General features: G+C 33.3%; 1 protein-coding gene across 8 annotated transcripts in view; it reads right to left on the reverse strand.

Annotated features, from left to right (window-relative positions):
* The window catches only part of LOC121384163, a 183,981-nt gene that overhangs the window by 72,323 nt on the left and 89,216 nt on the right, over positions 1 to 22,442 (reverse strand). For 5 of the 8 annotated variants that reach the window (XM_041514419.1, XM_041514421.1, XM_041514423.1 and 2 more), the window contains 4 exons: positions 21,206 to 21,280; positions 17,752 to 17,920; positions 16,804 to 16,857; positions 13,538 to 13,582 (listed from right to left, as the gene is read on the reverse strand). In XM_041514419.1, coding sequence (XP_041370353.1) covers positions 13,538 to 13,582; positions 16,804 to 16,857; positions 17,752 to 17,920; positions 21,206 to 21,280 — 343 coding nt within the window. The remainder of the gene's footprint in view (positions 1 to 13,537; positions 13,583 to 16,803; positions 16,858 to 17,751; positions 17,921 to 21,205; positions 21,281 to 22,442) is intronic. The other 3 variants (XM_041514425.1, XM_041514424.1, XM_041514427.1) reach the window with 3 other exon arrangements.

Here is a 22,442-nt window from a genome sequence, read left to right on the forward strand (position 1 = left end):
ATTCCATCAAAACCAGACCCTCTGTAAACCAGAATTCCCTCAAAACCAGACCCTCTGTAAACCGGACTTCCCTCAAAACCGGATGTTTTTTGGCATTTTAAATATCTGTACAGAAGAGAACCTCTCTAAACCAGATATCTCTAAAAACCAGACATTTTACTTGGTCCTGAGGTGTCTGGTTTAGAGGAGTTTCACTGTATATTATTTTTGTTTAAACACCTCTATAAAAATAACCAGATGAAATAATCTCTATAAACTTACATGTTTTTAAATTGTAAAACAAAGATCATGTAATATTTAAATAATGGAAATTAATTACTGGTATACAATAATATTCCATAAAAGAATTATTACAAGAATATGCATGTTTAATTTTTTTTACGAAAACAAAGTTTGCGAAATTTAAAATGATATTAAACAAATTACGAATTGAGTTTCAAAGGTTTTATGCAGAATGCATGAGTGTAGTTATTTATTATTAACATGTAGATGTGTCTAAAAGTACAGTGAAACCCCTCTAAATCGGACACCCTCGGACCAAGTAAAAAGTCTGGTTTTAAGAAGTATCCAGTTTAGAGAGATTCTCTTCTGAACATATATTTCAAAAAGGGGCCATGAAAAAAACCCTCCTGTTTTGAGGGAATTCCGGTTTACAGAGGGTTCAGTTTTGAAAGGTTTCACTGTACACATATATAGATAATGGTTTGTAATGAGGTCACAGTGACTCTGTTCTAATTTGTATTAAACCACACACTGAGACATGAAATGTTTGTATTACAACACGTGTTACACAGTCAATATTTGCAGCACTGTTAACTACAATTAATTAATTCAGTTCTGCAGTTTTGTTTTACATCACTATATTAATTACCAAACGGACATAAAAACATGTTTACACTTCTCTTTTTTTCATGCATCACTATTTTACCAGATAGACTAGAGTACAATTCTACAATGCTTTACCACCTGCACTAGCAAAAGTAATCTACTATACAAATATTACCAGTTGGACTAAAATATAATTCTACAATTGTTCTGTAAACTCTACATTACTGGTTGAATAAAATACAGGGGCCAATTTCACTAAACAATGTAAGTTTACATCTGCTACTAGCAGGTCGTGTGTTTGCTCATGTTTGGCATCAATTTCAAGCAGAAAATTACATCATTACGGAAGCTGGAGTATTTTACAGACAAAAGAAAATGTGTTTTTCTAACTATATTTGTTGAACTATAATAGTAATGAAAATTGTGGTTTAGTCGTAGATTTACATTTACGTGCAAAACTAGGCTTACAATGTTTTTTGAAATTGGGCCCAGTTCTACAAATTTGTCCTACAAACACAATATTACCAGAAGAACTGAAATCAAGACACATTTAACAAGAGGCAGCCCGCAAATCCCATTCAAAATACACAATACGTTTTCTGATAATCAACTTCTCAAGCAGGTTTTGCTTTCCATCTTATTAATTTTTATAGTTTTTGAGATACAGGTATATTGAGTATATTTTATTTTCAGGAAAAATTATATAAACCTCATGATTTTGTCTCAGTCATATTTGTCTATTAAAAAATGTTACACTACATGTCTAATTAGGAGTCTAACTTCTGGCTTAAAATCTGAAAAGCAAAGATCGAGAAGCAAAGATTGCTTTCCATACCACAAAATAAAGTTCCAAGTCTTGAAAACACACATCTACAATTTCTACCTGTAACCACTATTTTATCACATGTATTGAAATACATGTACTACGATTTTGTCCTGCTGCAATCACTATTTTACCAAATGGACTAAAATACAGTACTATATGGTAAATTTGTACATTTTTGTTCTGCAACCACTATATTTACTGACAAGAGATTTCGATGACCACACTGAAACAATTATCTTTCCCATTCTTGCTGGGTAGTTGGTTAAATAAAATAATTACTGTCTACATATATTGGTTATATTCATGATGAATATCATTTGGCATATCCTTGCATTCAGTATTAACCTTTACAAGACAGAACTGGGCACATTATTAAACAGACTGTCTGGAGTTTGCTTCCAACAAATTTAATATTTTGATGACAAATTGCATACTGAATAGTTTCTTGTTTAGAATATCAGTGTGTGTATATTCAACATGTTTCTGATCATCTTAATGTTGTAAGTATTTTGAACAGGATTTGGTCTCACAATAATTTCATACATACAAAAAATATATATTAGGGAATAAAAAGAACTTTTATCAAGTACAAATACATTTATTATACAGCCACTGATATTTTATGCAGGAATAATGCAATTTCAGTCATTAAAAAAGTCTCTGTTAGTCACCAAAATCTTATCAAAGGCCGCAAACTCAGGATTGTGCCTTTAACCCAGAGGTCATACATGTACATGCACTGTAAAAATACCAGACATTTATTAAATAAAGTCTAATTTTGTGTATTAGTATGTCGTCATGATTTAGCAAAAATGCAAAATGACACTAGATAGATAAATATTTTTTTAGTTAGAGATTGTATTTACAAATAAATTGGTGATAAATTTAAAACTGTTCTGGTTTTAAAACAGAATTATGCTTAATTTAAAGGGACTATCCTGAGTTTTGGGGTGATTGTTAAGATGTCAGCCAATAAGACTTTTTAATGACTGTAATTGCATATTAAAGGTATTTTTGTAAATAAAAAGTAGTGGTTGTATATCAAACATGTTTCTCGGTGATTCAGTGTGTTTTTTCCTAATCTATATATTGTTTGGTATGTATGAAATTATTGGGGTACCAAATCTGGTTTGGGTTAGTTATAAATATTATGACGGTCAGAAACATTTTGAATATAGAGATACTAAACAAATGTAATACTAGTCATTTACAAAATTTTTATTAATTGATAAACTCTTACAATGTATCAAACTCAGGATAGTCCTTTTAAACAAACAAATAAAAAGTTAAAGTAATGTTGATAACAGTAAGGAGTGGTATACTTTTTTATGTATTAACCATAAAGACAATTTAAAGGTAAAAAAAAAAATAATAACCACAGCATGGGATAATAAATAGACTAATAAAACTTGCTACCAGTTTTTATTATTTATTGATTTATGTGCAGCATCCCGATATTGTCGAATTATAGTTCGATCTCGACATACATCTATTCACCCAGTCAACTGCCCCATGTTAACAATAGAGATAATTAACCCCAAAAATATATGTCATAAATTAAATTAAGAAATATGTTTTATAAATCAATGCATGTATCTTGTTAGTCCTTATCATTTGTGACACCCAATAACCAATGTGTATTTTTGTGCTGGGGCATCGATGAACATTCATTCGCATCTTGTTAGTAGGTTACGGTACTTTTCATTGTTATTGTTCTGTCTATTTATAATTACTTTTCTGATGTTGGACAAAATTGTTCATGTTTTGTTTTTGTTTTTTTTGTATTCTACAACAATGTATAAAGTTAATAAATATGCAAAATTAATAAACCAAGTTTAAATAACAGTAATTTTCCGTCTAGCTACATAATACTATTAATGACACTTTCATCCCATTATGAATGTTATTTATGGTGGTAAAAGTATCTGGGTCACTATCGTGTTCTATATATCATCCAACATTGTACAAAAATAGTTGAAAATTGTTATTTATGTGAAAGAAAATCCATTATAAATGATGAGCATCCAGAATGCATTATGAGATGTATATTAAGCAATTATGGCACTGTGATGTAACTAAAATTATGTTTTATGGAGCAAAATCTTTAAATTTTTTTTACTGTGGCCAGAATTCTGGTTGTTACCCTTCAATATACAAATGATTTATATATGTAACATGTTTAGTTTGAAGTCACCAAACTTAGTTTCAACCCATGAAAATGGACACTAAGTTTGGTTAATCTACAAACCTGTAACACATTTGGATAAAGTTACAACAGAGTCAAACAAGAGTCTGTGACGTTAAAACAGAGAAATATCCTTAAAAATAGACTAGAGCTCGTCTTCATAACCGTTACTTCTCAGGGGTACAAATGTATGTGAGTTTTTAAAATAAGAAAAAAGCATTTTGTGGCATTAAAAACACCAGGATGGCAAGAGACATTTTGGATGCATGAAAATGGATAATCTAAAAAATAAAATATACGTCATGTCTTATTCTATTCATAAAAAATGCTTCTAATAGTGACAAATATGCCGCAGTGCTTAAAAACTAGGGTCCGTCATTTTAAAAATGCTACAATCTTAACAATATTTAGTGTAATAATACAACAAGAACATGTCATGCACAGTAAAAAAAAGAAGAGAAAAACAATATTCAACATAAGACATGTGACCTATTAATGAATAATGTTGTTCCTGAACCATGTTGCTCTATAATCATGACCTACCGATATCCGCCTGCCACTGTGACAGTGAATCAAACCAACGAAACAGTAGCTCCTGCTGGTACGTCTCCAAGGAAACAGGTAGTTGTCTACACGAAGAAGATTCATCCAAACTGAAGGATTCTGATAATTCAATTATCTCCCAGGAACTGTTCAACAGAGACCATGTACTCATAATGTCCACCCAACGGTCACTCAAATACATCCACGAATCAGTCAGATCCATTTTCACTACCAAATGACTCTTGTTTCAAATAAATAAAAATACTGGCTGTAGGTCTTGATAGAAGAGACTTAAGGAATATTATCTTTTGAGCAAAAATCAGAAAGCATACATCAAGAACTTGGAAAACATCCACCAAGGAATAACATCCCTCACAATTCAGAAAACACAGACCAAAGGACTAATGTCTTTCTGTAATTCATAACAAAAATTGTATTACATATTAATAACAGCTATCAGCTTCAAACAAATCACAACCAAGATAAGTGATTATAATTTGCAGTCATTGGATATTTCAAGACATGAAGAAAATGACCACTCAGCAGATCAGTTAGATATTATCAGCATTTACAGGTGGCAGATTATAACAGTTAATTCACAATCTCAGGTGCAAGGAGGGGTGTATTGTTCTGCAACAGTCAGGCCAAACTCATGAGCAATCAAAGCCAGTCATGTTGAAAGTATTATCTGCTTATACCGTTAATGATTCTTAAGTGAAAAGGCATTAAAATTACTACAACAATAAACTAGAGCAGCTTATATAATGATAAACCTGCTAAGCCAAGTTGAGACAAGAAAATAAAGTTTTCCAAATTGCTACTATTGAAAAGGGGAGTAGATCCTTTTTTTGTGAGGGAATAAACCACTGATCCTTCTTCTTCTGTGGAAATAAATGACAATTGTGAGACTATACACTACTAATATGGTGCCAACAATAAAAAGCGGATTACAAAATACAAAAATCCATTAATTCCTCAAAACTGCACAACACTATACAGAATCAACCTTCTGCTTTTAAACGTGCTTAAAGTGTGCAGTGTCATATATATATACACACACATATATCAGCACTACAATGAAAACACTGCTTCCCAATTAAAACAACTGATTAATCAACTCATTGAACCATCTTCATGTATCTTCAACACTGGGCAGCCATATTGATACAAAGACTTTGTGTCACTGTGGCCACATGCACTGACAATTAATAATAACTGTGTGCCTTATTGACACAGTGTACTGTGTTTTGTCTTAACCAAGAGTACCGCTCAGTGGTAGAAACAACCAAAAGTGTGCAGACTCAACTGGTCATTAATTGTAAAGAAATCAGGAGAGAGAGAGACTAAAGGTGTATCATGTGGACTGGCTGACAGCTGTAGAAGTGATTAATTGACTGTCAGTAATTGATGGGTGAACCGTGGGACTGTAATTAGCAAGTCAAAAAGACCCATTAACAATAGATCTGCCTGAGCAGGGTCAGAGAGTAATTTGTAGACAAACATATTTATATGTGTGTGGGACTTTTTTCATGCTGATATACCACGAAGGTTTCGAACATGTCTGTCCTGGGTTCCATATCTGGATAGCCAGAAGCCCAATTAATAGTGTGTATATTGTGTGTTTGCAGAGTTTTGTGTGTGTAACCTGTATGTGTAGAGTTTTCAGTGTGTCACCTGTGTGTGTAGAGTTCTGAATGTGACCTGTGTGTGTACAATGTGTTTGTGTGTATGTTGATTTTTTAAAAACAATATTTATTCAAATGAATGAAGTGGATCGGCAAACAGGTGATAGGCCTATATAAATGCCTCTCCACGAGGTGATGTTTATGTTACATACTGCATATAAATTTGAATGAGTGATAAACATAAAACATAACATTATAAAAATATTTCAGCCACTGCAGACAATGGGTATGTTGAATGGGTATCTAGGAGTGTGTGTGTTGTGTGTGTGTGTGTGTGTGTGTGTATGTGTGTGTGTATGTGTATGTGTGTGTGTATGTGTGTATGTGTGTGTTGTATGGATATATACGTGTACATGTATATGTGTGTGTTTGTACAATACATACCGTATTGTTCCTATTTGTAGCGCCCCCTCTAATATAAGCGCCCCCTATGATCACGAGAAATGTATCATGAAACGGTACCCGTAAAATAGTAAAACTGGCTTACCTGACTGCCGACTTGCAGTGATTATAATCGGTAAACAAATAAAATCCAAACAGGTGAAGCACTATGACACTAGTATGGGCGAACAGTATGTCACACATGTCGTTTATCAAATGTATGTCGCTGTTATCTCCACGCAGAATGAATGCACGACACTCCGTTAATGCTGTTCAAAACCGGAAGTACAAACATACCGGTAGGTATTTACACCGACACCGTATATGCCTACGTGCACAGTACCATGTATTTCGATAAATCAGCTGACAATGTACAGTACGCTACGTCATTTCAACAAGAAAACGTCACTGGTGGAGTGACTCGGCGGCAAAGCTTTTGATGTCTCAGCGAGCCAGACGCACTGACAGTTTGATACGAGGATTTTTGCACACGTATTACGAAACGTGTTCTAGTACTCTAATTAGCGCGCCCCCTTTGTGTTTTGCATCGCGCGCGGGCATTACAAATAGGAACAATACGGTATAAGCTAAATTACAACTTTTATGGTAGTGAGATTTGGCTCAGTAAGTAGAGTGATCACTTGATGGGTGACAGGTTTGCAGGATAAATCCCATTTAGTGGACAGACCAACTGGGTGTTCACCATGACTAGTGCTCCACAAAGGTCATGGTGTGTGTTGTCCTGTCTGTGGGAAGTTACACGTAAACGTTCCCAATTATAAGAATACATGTAGCTATGTAGTGGCAGCAGCTGTTTTTGTCTCTAGACCAACTGTAGTGATTATTAAACGTTCCCAATTATAAGAATACATGTAGCTATGTAGTGGCAGCAGCTGTTTTTGTCTCTAGACCAACTGTAGTGATTATTAAACGTTCCCAATTATAAGAATACATGTAGCTATGTAGTGGCAGCAGCTGTTTTTGTCTCTAGACCAACTGTAGTGATTATTAAACGTTCCCAATTATAAGAATACATACTATGTAGTAGCTGTTTTTGTCTCTATGTAGTGATTATTAAACGCAGCAGCAGCTGTTTTTGTCTCTAGACCAACTGTAGTGATTATTAAACGTTCCCAATTATAAGAATACATGTAGCTATGTAGTGGCAGCAGCTGGTTTTGTCTCTAGACCAACTGTAGTGATTATTAAACGTTCCCAATTATAAGAATACATGTAGCTATGTAGTGGCAGCAGCTGTTTTTGTCTCTAGACCAACTGTAGTGATTATTAAACGTTCCCAATTATAAGAATACATGTAGCTATGTAGTGGCAGCAGCTGTTTTTGTCTCTAGACCAACTGTAGTGATTATTAAACGTTCCCAATTATAAGAATACATGTAGCTATGTAGTGGCAGCAGCTGTTTTTGTCTCTAGACCAACTGTAGTGATTATTAAACGTTCCCAATTATAAGAATACATGTAGCTATGTAGTGGCAGCAGCTGTTTTTGTCTCTAGACCAACTGTAGTGATTATTAAATAAACAAAGCACTTCTTACACCAAAATGAAGAAATGTGCTGGGGTATTGCTAAACCCACATTCCTTTCCTTTAATTGTTTTCATAAATCCAACCTTGACACGACACTTCCGTTGTGAGTAAACTGTTGTTGTTTATACACTACCAGGTAGTACGTGAACAACACAGGCACTCACAATGAAACTAAAACCCAATCAATAAACAGATGGTGCTCTGTAGTCCAGTATTACAGATAGGCTATATTTTACTGTGTCCTAGCTGTTATCAGATCAACTACTTCATGTCATTCATTATAACTTTATTTTTGTGCCTGTATCTAATTAAGGTTAAACACACTGTCCTACTGGCCTCGGTGGCGTCGTGGTTAAGCCACCAGACTTAAGGCCGGTAGGTCCTATAGGTTCACTTCCCGGTATCGGCTCCAACCCAAAGCGAGTTTAATGACTCAACGGGTAGAAGTAAGGCCACTACATCTGCTTCTCTCTCATTAACCACTAACAAACTAACCACTAACCCATTGTCCTGAACAGATATCCCCTTTAACGACTCAATGGGTAGATGTAAGGCCACTACATCCGCTTCTCTCTCACTAACCACTAACAAACTAACCACTAACCTGGACAGATATCCCAGATAGCTGAGGTGTGTGTCCAGGACAATATGCTTGAACCTTAACTGGATATAAGCACGAATATACGTATCAACAAAACAAATGCTGTCTTAGTGACACATTTTAGTGACACATCCTAGTGACACATTGCAGCTACATGTATCTGAACTATCTGTCTAGGATAGGGGTTAATGGTTAGGTATTCTTGTTAGAGAAATTGGTGGGAGCTGGGATCAAGGTGAAAACCCCAAACTGACCAGCGTTAAGGCTGATGACATAAAGACAAAGCCACCGAGGCGAGTTCTCTCTCTTGTATGCTGGGTTTTTATTGCAACCCTTTCAACCCTCAGTATAGGGTGCACACCTCCCCTGGACCATCCTCTTGATCTGCCACTACAGAAGTATTATTACTACTGTATGTCCAGCATGCTCATCTAAAGACTGTGTTGTTAGTTCTCATTATGTGTCAGAGATTAACATACACAAGGCTAAGATCGCTTATCTGTATGTCATCTTCAGAATAGTTCAACATAGTTATCTCCCCATCATGAACCTTTGGAAAAAAAGAACACCAAACTAAGGATTGTTTGAAAAAGGTTCCCCTCCATAGATTGTGAAAATGACTTCTGGTATACACACATTTTCTATTACTGTTTAAACAGTGTTTCGACAGCAAACAGTTTGTGAATATAATGTAATATTTGTTAAAACCACTGAACATCAAAATAGAAGATCGACAGGCACATTCTGTCTCTCCTCCCCACCTCCCTGAACCTGTCAGTGAGACTACATACAAACCTGCTGATGAAGAGCACATTAAAACAATTACCACAACTAATGTATCATAAGAGCTTTCTGTTCTGGATCATCACTTACACTCTTTTCCCCAGCACACTTTGCTGTGGCCACAACTCAAAGTCCAGATACTACCGTACATTCACTATACAGTAAACCAGAAAAACAATGTATGCACATATATTTTCATCCTTTATGCCCAACCTCAAGTTGTGAAATTGATATGCATAAATTATTTCCACTGCAGACACACTGCAGATTCCAATAGTTATGTGCTGTGGTGTGTATTTTCATGTTGAAATATTAATCCAGTTTTACAGTATATGGACTGACTGTTAAAAGTTAGTTTGTTTTGTTTTATGACACCACTAGAGCACATTGATTTATTAATCATCAGCTATTGGATGTCAAACATTTGGTAATTCTGACATATAGTTTTAGAGAGGAAACCCGCTACATTTTTCCATTGGTAGCAAGGGATCTTTTATATGCACCATTCCAGACAGGATAGCACATACCTTTGGATCACTGCCTAGAATGAAAAATAGCTCAATGGGTTCACTGTGTTGAGTGCGTCGTTAAATAAAACACTTCTTTCTTTGATGGGGATTGATTCTAAGCCGACCTTGCTTTACTTCTGGGTTACATCCTACCTCATGGACCGACTGGTGCTAACAGTGGTTAGATGAGTTTACAAATACATATTAGACAACAAAACCAGTCTAGAATGACCACACGTGTTTCGTCTTCTCAACATGGTTCTGGCCTGTATGTTAAGACTCAGCTTATATTGTTGGCTTTACGGTATTGATTGAAAAAAGTAATAATTCAGTCTAGCATATTTGTCATTAATAACAACATATTTATGCTTTTTTTTTATATCTTGCTCTACATCTCAGAATGCTGACTCTGCAGGGTTTTATTTCCATAGAAACTACATCTGGATTTCATCTATGCTGCTAATTAAAAAAAAAAAAAACCCTGTTTATAACGGGTGGAGGGTGGGGGGGGGGAGAGGGGGCAGGATGTAGCCCAGTGGTAAAGTGTTCGCTAGATGTGCGGTCGGTCGAAGATTGATCCCCATTGATGGACCCATTGGGCTATTTCTCGTTACAGCCAGTGTTCCACAACTGGTGTAACAAAGGCCATGGTATGTATTATCCTGTCTGTGGGATGATGCATATAAAAGATTCCTTGCTCAAAAAGAGTAGCCCATGAAGTAGCGACAGCTGGTTTTCTCTGTCATTATCTGTGTGGTCCTTAACCATATGTCCGACCCCATATAACCATAAATAAAATGTGTTGAATGTGTCATTAAATAAAACAGTTCCTTCATTCCTTCCTGTTTATAACGGCATGTGATTTACATGAACAATTTATCATTTTGATTTAGAGCAGGATTTTGCACCTTTTACAACTTGATGTAAACTAAAATATGTTTAAAATTTTTAAGGTGTATCAAAAGTTATAACTATATAAACATTAACTAATGTTATAGGGAAACAAGTTCCATAATGTAAGTAATGCAACTCTTGGAGACAAGGACTGGGACGTGGAGGTGACAGATACAAGGAGCTACATGTGTACCAAAACAGGAAAACATGAGATGGAATTCAAGTCAGAAAAAGAAGTTGTGGGACATAACAAAAATAAACTAGAACAATATACAAATTAAAAAAACTAATAAAAATTGAAATTGAAATTAAAATTAAAAACAACAACAACACATAAAACACACTACAAAATTACGATACACATGGTATAATTATACTGAAATATACAAAATCTGGATCCAATTCTAGAACCCCTAAGATAGCAGATCAGTTATAACACATGCATAATACACCTAGTAATACACCCTAGTAATACACACCTAGTAATACACACCTAGTAATACACACCTAGTAATACATGCATAGTTTGTTTTCATGCCTATAACAGTAGCAACTGTAATCTGCAAAAAATATATCTCCCCCCCCCAAAAAAAAATAATTACGTTATAAAAGAGATAACAAAAAACTATACTAAGAGAACATATTTATATTGCTTTAATGCACAAGATTTTAACTGTAAATTTGTGTATTGATTTAACCTGATTGTTCAAATGGAATGCATTTATTTTGGAAAGCAGGATGCAGTGACCTCTGTTTCTCGACCATTGTCAGAATAACCTTAAGTTAGACAACAGATAGCCATAATTAAAAATGTGCTGAGGTGTCAATAAACAAACTTTACTTTTCTTCATTTCATATCTCTGTCTGTATACATTTCTGTTACTGGTAGACTGGTTTTCCACATTCCAATATGTGCTCTGCTACCAGTACTGACTGATATTTTAATGTATGTCTGTGAAAAAGTTCATATTACTAGTACATTGCGGTTCAAACATTTAAAAAATTGTCTTCCCTATTCTTAATATTCAAATATTCCTTAAATTGTCTCCCCTTGTTGTATTGTCTGGAAACACATTATAGGTAGCATTAAACCAAATAATTTTCGACTGGGTCAAAGTTCAAGGTGCACCAAACTTTGATAGAGAAGTTAACACCACAAGTCCTGTGATTGGTTATAAATATGAGTGTGTTGGTTCTAAAAAAAAATAGTTTCATCTGGGCTAAAAATATATGCAATTTTATTTCATCTAGTACCACTGTGTCAAGTAGCCTTGTGCTTGGAACATGTATGGCGTACCTGTAAAAAAAAGTACAAAAATTTTGTGCAAAAACAGGGGTGTTGTAGAGACATCTGGTTATACCGAAAATGAGCCACGAAAGGTACCATTTTCTTCAGTTAATACTTTGAGGTAGGGGTTGTAGTACTGATATTTATGGGTCATAGTTTGCTTGATATATTGCATATAGTGTTTTTAAACACAAACGTTAACATGGTCGCCTATGGGATTTTATTTGGTACAGTCATACCTATAAATACCGGCCTCGGTGGTGTCATGGTTAAGCCACCAGATATAAGGCTGGTAGGTACAGGGTTCGCAGCCCGGTACCGGCTCCCACTCAGAGCGAGTTTTAATGACTCAATGGGTAGGTGTAAGACCACTTCACTACACCCTCTTCTTTCTCACTAACCACTAACAACTAAACCACTGTCCTGGACACACACCCCAGATAGCTGAGGTGTGTGCCCAGGACAGCGTGCTTGAACCTTAATTGGATATAAGCACGAAAATAAGTTCAAATGAAATTAAACATTATATATATATTAAGATTATTTTCTGTAGTTACATTTCGTGTGAAAGCATAATATTTAGTGTGGTACAATACTGAAAGAGGGTTTTGTGTTGGAATATATACTTCATTAGAAAGAACTACTGTAATATACTTCACAAATGCAGAATTCTATTCAATATATTTTACTAGAAAGTAATGTTTGTGTTACAATGTATATATCACCAGATGCCTTGTGCTGTAATATATTTAACTTAAAAATATGTTGTAAAGTATTTAACTAGAAAATATTGTTGCTATACACTCTATAAGAAACTATTGCTATAAATATTTTAATAAAAACTATTGTTGTAATATACTTTGTAAGAAGAAAGTATTTTTATAATAAACTTAATAAAGAAAGTATTGAGTTTTAATATACTTGTATTATAGAAAACAACATGCTATGAAATACATAACAATATGCAATGTGATGTGAAGAAAAACAACAACAAATAAACCACTATACACTAAAAGATTGTGCTATAAAATACTTGACAAGATGCAACGTGCTGTAAAGTAGTTTAAAAAGCCAAACGTGCTATAAAACATTTATCAAGGAAGCATTGTGCTATAAAATAGTTCACAAGATGCAATGTGCAGTAAAAAAGTACATATAAAAGAACTGTGCCACAAAATAGTTCACAAGATGCAATGTGCTGTAAAATATTTAAATTATAGAAAGCATTGTGCTACAAAATACTTCACAAGAAAGCATTGTACTTGGAGTATATGGAATATATTTTATTATAAAGTATTTTGTGTATTTGGATGTGTACGTTAGAATATGCATTATGCTGGGATATTACATCACTATAAAAAATATATATTTGTTGGTGCTGGAATATATTCACTAAGAAGCTGTGTTAATATAATTACTATCTAGTGATCAAATGAATGTATAAAATTATATAAACAAAAGTTTACCATTCGTTATGTGAATACTTCTTCGTCTCAATTGCCGCATACACTCTGAGAGTAAAACGTAACTGCATAGTTTTATACAAAGTATACCACAAAGTATGACAAATTATCAAATATTAGGGACAGATTTTTCATCTTCAAATTTCACTTGTTGTCCTGAGAATAAAATGTAGGCACATACATGTAGTTCTATACAAAGTACATCATAAAGAATGATAAATTATGAAATATTTGGGACAGAGTTTTTATCTTCAAATTCCACTTGATGTCCTGAGAGTAAAACGTAGCCACATAGTTTTATACAAAGTACACCACAAAGTACAATAAATTATGAAATATTAGGGATTGAGTTTTTTTATCTTGACATTTCACTTGATGTCCACACCACAACAAACTTCGGGTAACGTGGAATCATTTTATATAAATATGGCTCTCCTTTTTTTCAAACTACAAAGACATGAAATATTTATTTAAAGTTAGTGCAGTACTCCCCAAAATTTTAATCTTGATCTTCATCAAAGGGGATGTAGTAGATTTATATAGTCTGTGAAAAAGCAAATGCAGCTGCTGCTTATGCCTATACTGCCTATGATAGTGCTTATGCTTATGCTTATGCTCATGACTATGACTATGTCACCAGCGGGAAGCTGCACTTAGTCTTGTACTTCACTACTTCTGATATTACAAACAAAATGTGTGAAGATAATTTTGAGTAAGATAATTAAAACATGTTAACAGATTTTAAAACACAATTAATAACTAGATTACAATTTTAAGTAAGAAAATTCAAACATGTTAACAGATTTTAAAAATACAATTAATAACCAGGTTACATAAAAATAGAAATGATCATAATTATAACCAATTTTAAACTATTACATTTGCTATACTTAATACTTAACTATACTGTACGAGTTTATTTATTTATGAATCTTCAGGTATAAATATATCAAACCAATCTTAAAAGTAATAGTAAATCAACTTTCAAAAAAAAAAAATCATCTTTCTATACACATAAAAGGACTGCCATCAAAATAACTGATGACATTTTTTATTATTATTTAATATAAGGTCGCCTAAAAGCAGAATAAAAAAACCATTAAAAAGAAAGACAAATGGTTTTATCAGACAGCAAGTGTATTTAGGGACATTTTGGCATTACACAGAATGAATCCATGGCATTAAGACGCCAGTGTTACCCAATACAAATCAATCATACAAATACCATTTCCTTTCAAATGAAACAAATCAATATGGTGTTTTCTACAAAGGTTTTTGTGATCATTCCAGATAAATAACTTTTTTTAATTTATCAAAAACATTTTCAATAATAAAACTGAATTTGTTTTTACATTGTGCTGTTAGGCTTTGTTTTAAAAGAGTGTAAACTCTTTAATCAACAAATCCACCATTCATGAATGAAATTATATAAAACATTTTAAAAGTTGTTTTCAATTAACACTAAAAAAAATTAACTTTGGATTCAAATAACCAAATAATTGTCAGTGACAATATTTACCTTTAACATTTTAGATTGTGTTCAAGTAATTTTAAGATAACTTATTTTAAAAAAAATCTTATCAAAGCATACATTGTTTACTTTGATATAGCAGAAAAACAATATACAGTGAAACCTCTGAAAACTGGACCCTCTGAATACTGGAACATTTAAAAACCAGAATATTCCACCAAAAAAAATATGAATATTTTTTTACGATCAATTTTAGTAAAGAAATAACCTCTTTAAACTTGACATCTCTTTTAACTGGACTTTTGATTTGATCCCATGGTTATTAGAATGTTTGTTTGTTGTTTGTTTTTTGTTTTTTGTATTAACATTACAGTACATGATTGAATGTGATATTTATGTTTTTATACCTATCATGGTATAAGTGTATGATAAATAGAATGTTACACACTCATGTTAAGAGTCATAGTTTTATTGTAACAACAGGCCAACTATCAAACATGAATAACTGAAGTAGTTATTTAGGCTCATACTGGAGTGATGTATTAACTCCAAAATAGTGCTGGGTCTCTGAAACTGAAAGAATAGGTTTTGTTTGGAAGTAGCAAGGATATGGAAATATATACTATGCCCAACATACCCAATCTCACAAAAAACAAAAACAAATAGAAATGACATTTTGCTTTTTTTCTGAAATAACTTTCATTCACAACAAAAGAAAAATAGACTGTGTTTTAACTTAATTAAAATTACACTACTTGAAGAAAGCAAACTGATTTGTGTTAGCCATGCAGGATGTAAATAATACTAACAGGTGCAAAGTGATTGGCTGTAATATTATCGGGTGTAAATAATAGTCATTGAAATGGAAATTGCTTTCAATGCTTAACCAAATACATGTAATATTTTGGTATATTGTACTGGTACTTAACCAATCATTTTCATTATAAAGTTTTGACTCAAATTCAGGAAAACTGGTCTAACTTTACTCTACTAATTACTGTATCAGATCCACACCACTGAAATCAATAATGTGCAAAATTGTATATTTCATAAATTTTATTTGCACTAATTTTAATTAGTATAAATGAAGTTATGAAATATCTTACAGACTATATTGTGTTAAATCATTATCAGGCTGCAGCATAGTTGTTTTGGCAGTCTAGAATGAATGGCCTAGTAGCACTACTTGTTCTATAGTCTTTGGCAAAGCAAGTTCAGACCTTGTAGGGCCTTAGAATCACACAGAACGCATGTGTTTTACAGTACAGGGTAAACATGGCAACCCTCTTTTCAAAGAGCTACTAAATTTGTTTGGTTAAATTTTGCAAGAAAACTATGCAAATAAAATTTCCTTTTTTTATATGTTCAATTAATTTCTTAATATTTCTTCTTTCTTCTTCTTCTGTTTTCATGTCAAAGTGTTCCTTAGTTGTTTTTAACCATTTATAAAGAATGAAATTTACATCTGCCAATTTGAAGGTCATAGAAATCCATTGTGTTAATTTTTCCACTGAATTAGAAAAACAAAATCTTAAAAGTATTTGAAACTTTACATTAATTTATAACCTTTCATCCAAACAAATTTCTAATTTATTCTCAAAATTGTGCTTTTGGAAACAAAATGTTTATTATTATGTTTTTAAGCTAAAAAATAACCTTGCAGGTATTGGACATAACATTTAACAAGAAGACAAAATAAAATGTATGGGTTACAAATCAAACTGACAACCATACAAGAGCGCTCACTGCTGCCCAAGGTTGACAAAACCAATCAGCCAATCAAAAAGTGTAAATTTACCTTCAAATTCAAAAACAGGGGGCAGAGATCTGGATCTGTCTACCCTTTCAAATGCTGCATGGAGTGAAAATTGAAGTTTAAAACTCAGAAATAGAGGTGCTCAAAATGTACATTTTGAACTGTAAATTAAAGTGAAACAACTGTGCACAAAACTAAAAAGTTTAAATGATTTACAACTCAAAACTGGAAATTTTACAAACCAAGGCTGGAAATCAAATTGTTGAGTTACATAAAGTGGTGCACAGAACTGTAAAGTTAACAACTTTACAAATAAAGATAGGAAATTAAGGTGTAAAAGAAATGAAATTGGTACGAGTAAATGCAGCATTTAAATTCTTTCTGCATGTTAAACATTAGATTGGTGAAACTTCATGATAAAACAAATAACTTGAAAGTTTATTAGTGTATTAAAACAGGTCAACATGACACAAGATAAACTTGTATCTCAAGATGTCTACATACCAAGTTTGATGACCCTACGCTGGACAGAATGGAGGACATGGTATGAACAATCAAAGGTGAAATGAAATTAGCATTGTACACAATATCAGTCAATGCATACATACTCTAGGTTTCAGACACAATTTGTTCTAAAATGAAATATTATCATTTGGATATGTTTTAGTTGGAGAAGTAACAATCATAGACTTACAAATGGCTAAAAGCAAAAAAACAAAACAAGAAGGAAAATAAAAGAAGAAGAAACATAACTGAAAATGGTGAGACAAAACATATAATGACAAAGAAGATGATCCCCACTAACTCTTCCATTAAATATCCTCTATCTTTCTTTTGCAGCTGAAGATAAAGAACATTATTATTTTCTACCTTTTTGTGAAATGCAATATCAAAAAGTCTCACATAATAACCATAGCCATTAATTATCCTCTTGTCTTTCCTTTGCAGCTAAAGATTAAAAGAATGAAAAATGAAGGCTATTAGTGCTACCTTTCTTGATGTGGGTATCGACAGGCTCTCCGAGACGCGAGAGCTGATAGCGACGCCAGTCTGGACGTGTTGAGTCCTGCATGGTCTGGTTCATGGTCAGGGACTTGGTCATACACAGTAACTTGTGGCTCCGCTTGTCAATGTTAGCCGCAGACACATCGGACACACTCTATAAAATATGTTCAATGTATGTTGTTTCTTATTCAAATGGACGGGTGGATGGAGAGAGTGGGATGGATGGATGGATGGATGGATGGATGGATGACTTGGTCATATACAGGTACTCGTGGTTCGGCTTGTCAATGTTAGCCACAGTCACATCGGACACACTCTGTAAAATATGTTCAATGTATGTTGTTTCTTATTCAAATGGACGGGTGGATGGAGAGAGTGGGATGGATGGATGGATGGATGGATGGATGGATGACTTGGTCATATACAGGTATGGTTTGGGAATGTTAGCCACAGTACATCGGATACACTGGTGAAATATGTTCAATGTATGTTGTTTCTTATTCAAATGGATGGGTGGATAGAGTGAGTGGGATGGATGGATGGATGGATGGATGGATGACTTGGTCATATACAGGTACTCGTGGTTTGGCTTGTCAATGTTAGCCACAGTCATGTCGGATACATTGTAAAATATGTTCAATGTATGTTGTGGTTTCTGTTTTAAATGGATAGATGAAGTGGGATGGATGGGCGGAGGGAGTGAGATGGATGGTTGGAAGGATAGATAGATAGATGGATGGATGGATGGATGGATGGATGGATGGGATGGGATGGAGGATGGATAGAGGGAGTGGGATGGGTGGATAGATAGATGGATGGATGAAGGGAGTGGGATGAATGGATGGATGGATGGATGACTTGGTCATACACAGGTACTTGTGGTTCCATTTGTCAATGATAGCCGCAGTCACGTTGGATACACTCTGTAAAATATGTTTAATGTATGTATGGAGTGGGATGGATGGATAAAGGGAGTGGGATAGATTTTTGAATGAATGGATCGATGGATGGATATATAGATGTGCACACACTGACAGTGACAGACCCATGATAAATGCAAAATCGTGTACATTTGGTTTGTTTTTCATGTATTTATCAAAACTACCAAAATACACATTGGGCTAGGATTCATTACACATTGATTCATAACGATCCTTGTCATTTTGTTAACTCTAAATTGTTGTTTAAATCATTTACTTCAAGAGCATACCACAACAATGGAAGAGTCTGGGGTTTTTCCCCAACCATATTTAAAGAAAATTTACCCAAATATCTATTGTCCTTTAATAAATTGTTGTCACGTATAAATATTTGTAATATTAAACTGATATTTATTACCAAGCCTTCAAGCCCTGTCCTTATGGTATTCTCTCTGTGATAGGTAATAACATTACATTTGTGCTTATAAACAATACCACATATTAATGAATCTCAGGCAAGAACAAACATATTGACTATTGTGATTCAGATAAAAGCACTAATTAAATAATTTAAATACAGGTGGGTACAGGTAGGGGAACGTACAGAACCTGGTTTGTTTTCCTGTATCTATAGTGGGGCTATGTGTCATAAGTAACAGATGTTCATTACCAGATGAGTTAGAAATAGTGACCAGTATGCTGAGGGTGAGGGTGGGGTGGAGACATATGTTGTTGTCAACAAATATTCCTTATATCTTCTTTTTTTCAGTACCCAAATTTTTATTATTATTATTTTATTTATTATTATTATTTATCATCATCATCATCAACATCCCTAACTGCATTATGCTTCCAACTCTGTTCAGTTTGTTTTCTCGTGCACGGTTCGTGCAATTTACATCCAATTTGTTGTCGTCTGCTTGTCATTTATTTGTGAGACTTTTCTTTGCAGTTCATGAACACTTTCATTAACAATACAGTTCAGACAAGTAAGTATCTAAATACAAAACTTTACAAACCCTTAAAACTATTAATTTTACTAAGTTGTTTTTGTTTATTCCTTAAAATTACCAATATTGAGTCCACTTGACTCGTAGAAATAGAATGGATGAAGATTAATTCACATTCAGTGCATGTCACATGACCTTACATGTGCCAGATCAACAAAGCCAAATCATTTAATTTTTTATTATTTTTAAGTCCCCTGTTGTTTTAATTTATTATATTCGATCTGCAAAAGGTATGCTACATTTGTGTGCCTCTACTGTAGTGAATGGTACTCATAATCCATTCATAACAATTGTAAATAATTTTGAGTATATAAATTGTGTTAATTAAAAATCAATTCGTTAATTTTTTTTAGTATTTTTAACAAACTGTTCACTGGTATGAACATAATGCCTATCTGTATTGACATCAAGTTTTAGCGATGGGTGTTGGTAAAATGCGGACCAGACCAGAACACTTGAAAAACTTAATTTCTCCTTTAAGAAAAATATTAAACAAAGTGTTCGTCAACTGTGCATAGTTAAGAAACATATTTTTTCATGTAGTGGCCCTAAAAATGGAAAATGATGTGCTGTATGATACTTTTTGCAAACGCATGCACCTGAACACAGTTAGAAACGTTGCACTCTTTCCTGTTTACTGGAGTATATTTCACTTTTGTTTACTAGAATGGATTTGTTTTATGTCCACATTGTTGATTTTATATGTTAATTAATTGCAATCTATTTTGTTTCATTTATTGTAGCTGAAAAATTTAGAATAGTATTTCCATAAATATTGTATTCATGTTTTTGTTGTTAGGTGAACGCAGTTTGGGACGTCAACGGTATTATTATTATTATTATTATTATTAATGATTATTATTATAATGATTACTATTTTAGTCCCATTTCATATTTTTCTTTGAGTTACTTTTCCATTTTTAAACAGTGGATGTAAAACAACTGTAGAGTTCCCATCTTACGTGTGATATTTCATAAGATTGATTGCTGCAAATGAACCCAAGTTATTTCCTGTCCCAGCCAAAATCCCATGACAAAGACTATGATATGGATAGTCCCCCTTATGTAAAAGTACATATAAAAGATCCCTTGCTGTTTTTTTGTTAGGTAACTCATGTGGTAGCATCAGGTTTCCTCTCCTCTTTCTAGACCAAGTTTCAAAACAGCCATACGTTAAACAACAAATAGCTGTAGTTTAAAATAAGCTAAGGTTTCATTAAACAAACATTTCTTTCCTTTCAATTCCCTTTTTCAAACTCTTTCATATTTCTTTTACTATCCAACTCTGCACTCTAGTCCTTGCCTCTCCAAACATGACAGATGCTTGTCTCTTAAGGTTAACTGTGCCACAAACCTACCATTCCCAACTTATACGACACACATGTATTAATTTTAACCATTAATTATAGACCATTCACATTAACAAAACCCAAATGATAGTAAGTGATCTCCCTTCCCAGTTTTTCTGTTAAAGACCCATATAAAACAAAATAACAGCTATATACACACCCGTCTTCTAGTTTCAAACTCATTTGATTGATTGTTGTTGTGTGGATTTTTTTCTGTTTGATGATCTCGTTTTGCCTGCAAGAAAAATAAAAAACAAAATTTTATCATTCGTATTTCATGATCTTCATCTCCATGTGAGTTTTTAAATCCTGCAATCTTGAGATCAATTCTGATATTGAAATGTTTTTTACAATGTTGTTTTAGTGCCATACACCACTGTGGAATTGCAATGTAAGAGATTACCTCCACATCCATTTGATGGTAGCGTTTCATGGAATTAAAATCATTCACTAAGGTGTTTGTTGTGCTTAATGTTAAATAAATGTGACAAGGCCAAAACCAGTCAAATCATAAGCATGTGCTCAGAATACATGTACTATGTGTTTGACATGACACAGTGAAAAGACGAAAAATACATTTCTGAATTTGCCTTCTGCATTGTAATGCTAAATAGCTTGTTGAAATTTCATCTTTAATATACATAACATCTACAGCAGTTACAGATAATAAAATAATACATGTATATCATGTATATACCATGTATGTGTATGTATGTGTGTGTGTGTGTGTGTGTGTGTGTGTGTGTGTGTGTGTATATATATATATACTGAACAAAAAAAGAAACTTCCGATTTGTACATATAGTATTTGTTGTGTTAAAGAATTCATTGTGTAATGAAATTATATAGGTAGTATTAGACTTGAGCTGTATTATCAGGATTCATGAATTTTATCGATTATTTTTGCACTGTTAATCGTCGACAACGTGAAATTCAATTTGCTGTGTGCAGTAAAGTCATGGATGGATGGGTTTTTTTTTTATTTGTTAAACTTATTTACAAGTTTCTTGACACTATGCATGCTAATGTTTTTAAAACTTAACAACCACTTTATGTTTGTCCATCTACTCTAATTCTGTATATCTATGTTTTCCTTTCCTTGTCAAATGTGTGGTTAATCGTCTATCATAACTGATTACTTTTGTCTTTAATTATCTGTTCTTTTTATTATAATAATCATTAGGTTATTTGTAACCGTCACCTTGCACTACATGAACAAACATGTATTTGTGATTGAAATTTGTAGGGAAAAGTCCTAATATAAGCTTTAGCTTGTCAACCAATTTCACTACCATCATTTTTTTTATTTTAAAATTAAATTAAATTGAATTTTTTTAAAAGTAAATAAGTTTATAAAAACTGTAGTTTTGTTAGTATTTAGCTTCAGTAAAAGATAAT

This window comes from Gigantopelta aegis, chromosome 10 (genome assembly GCF_016097555.1).
Source record: "Gigantopelta aegis isolate Gae_Host chromosome 10, Gae_host_genome, whole genome shotgun sequence".
Lineage (NCBI taxonomy): Eukaryota > Metazoa > Mollusca > Gastropoda > Neomphalida > Peltospiridae > Gigantopelta > Gigantopelta aegis.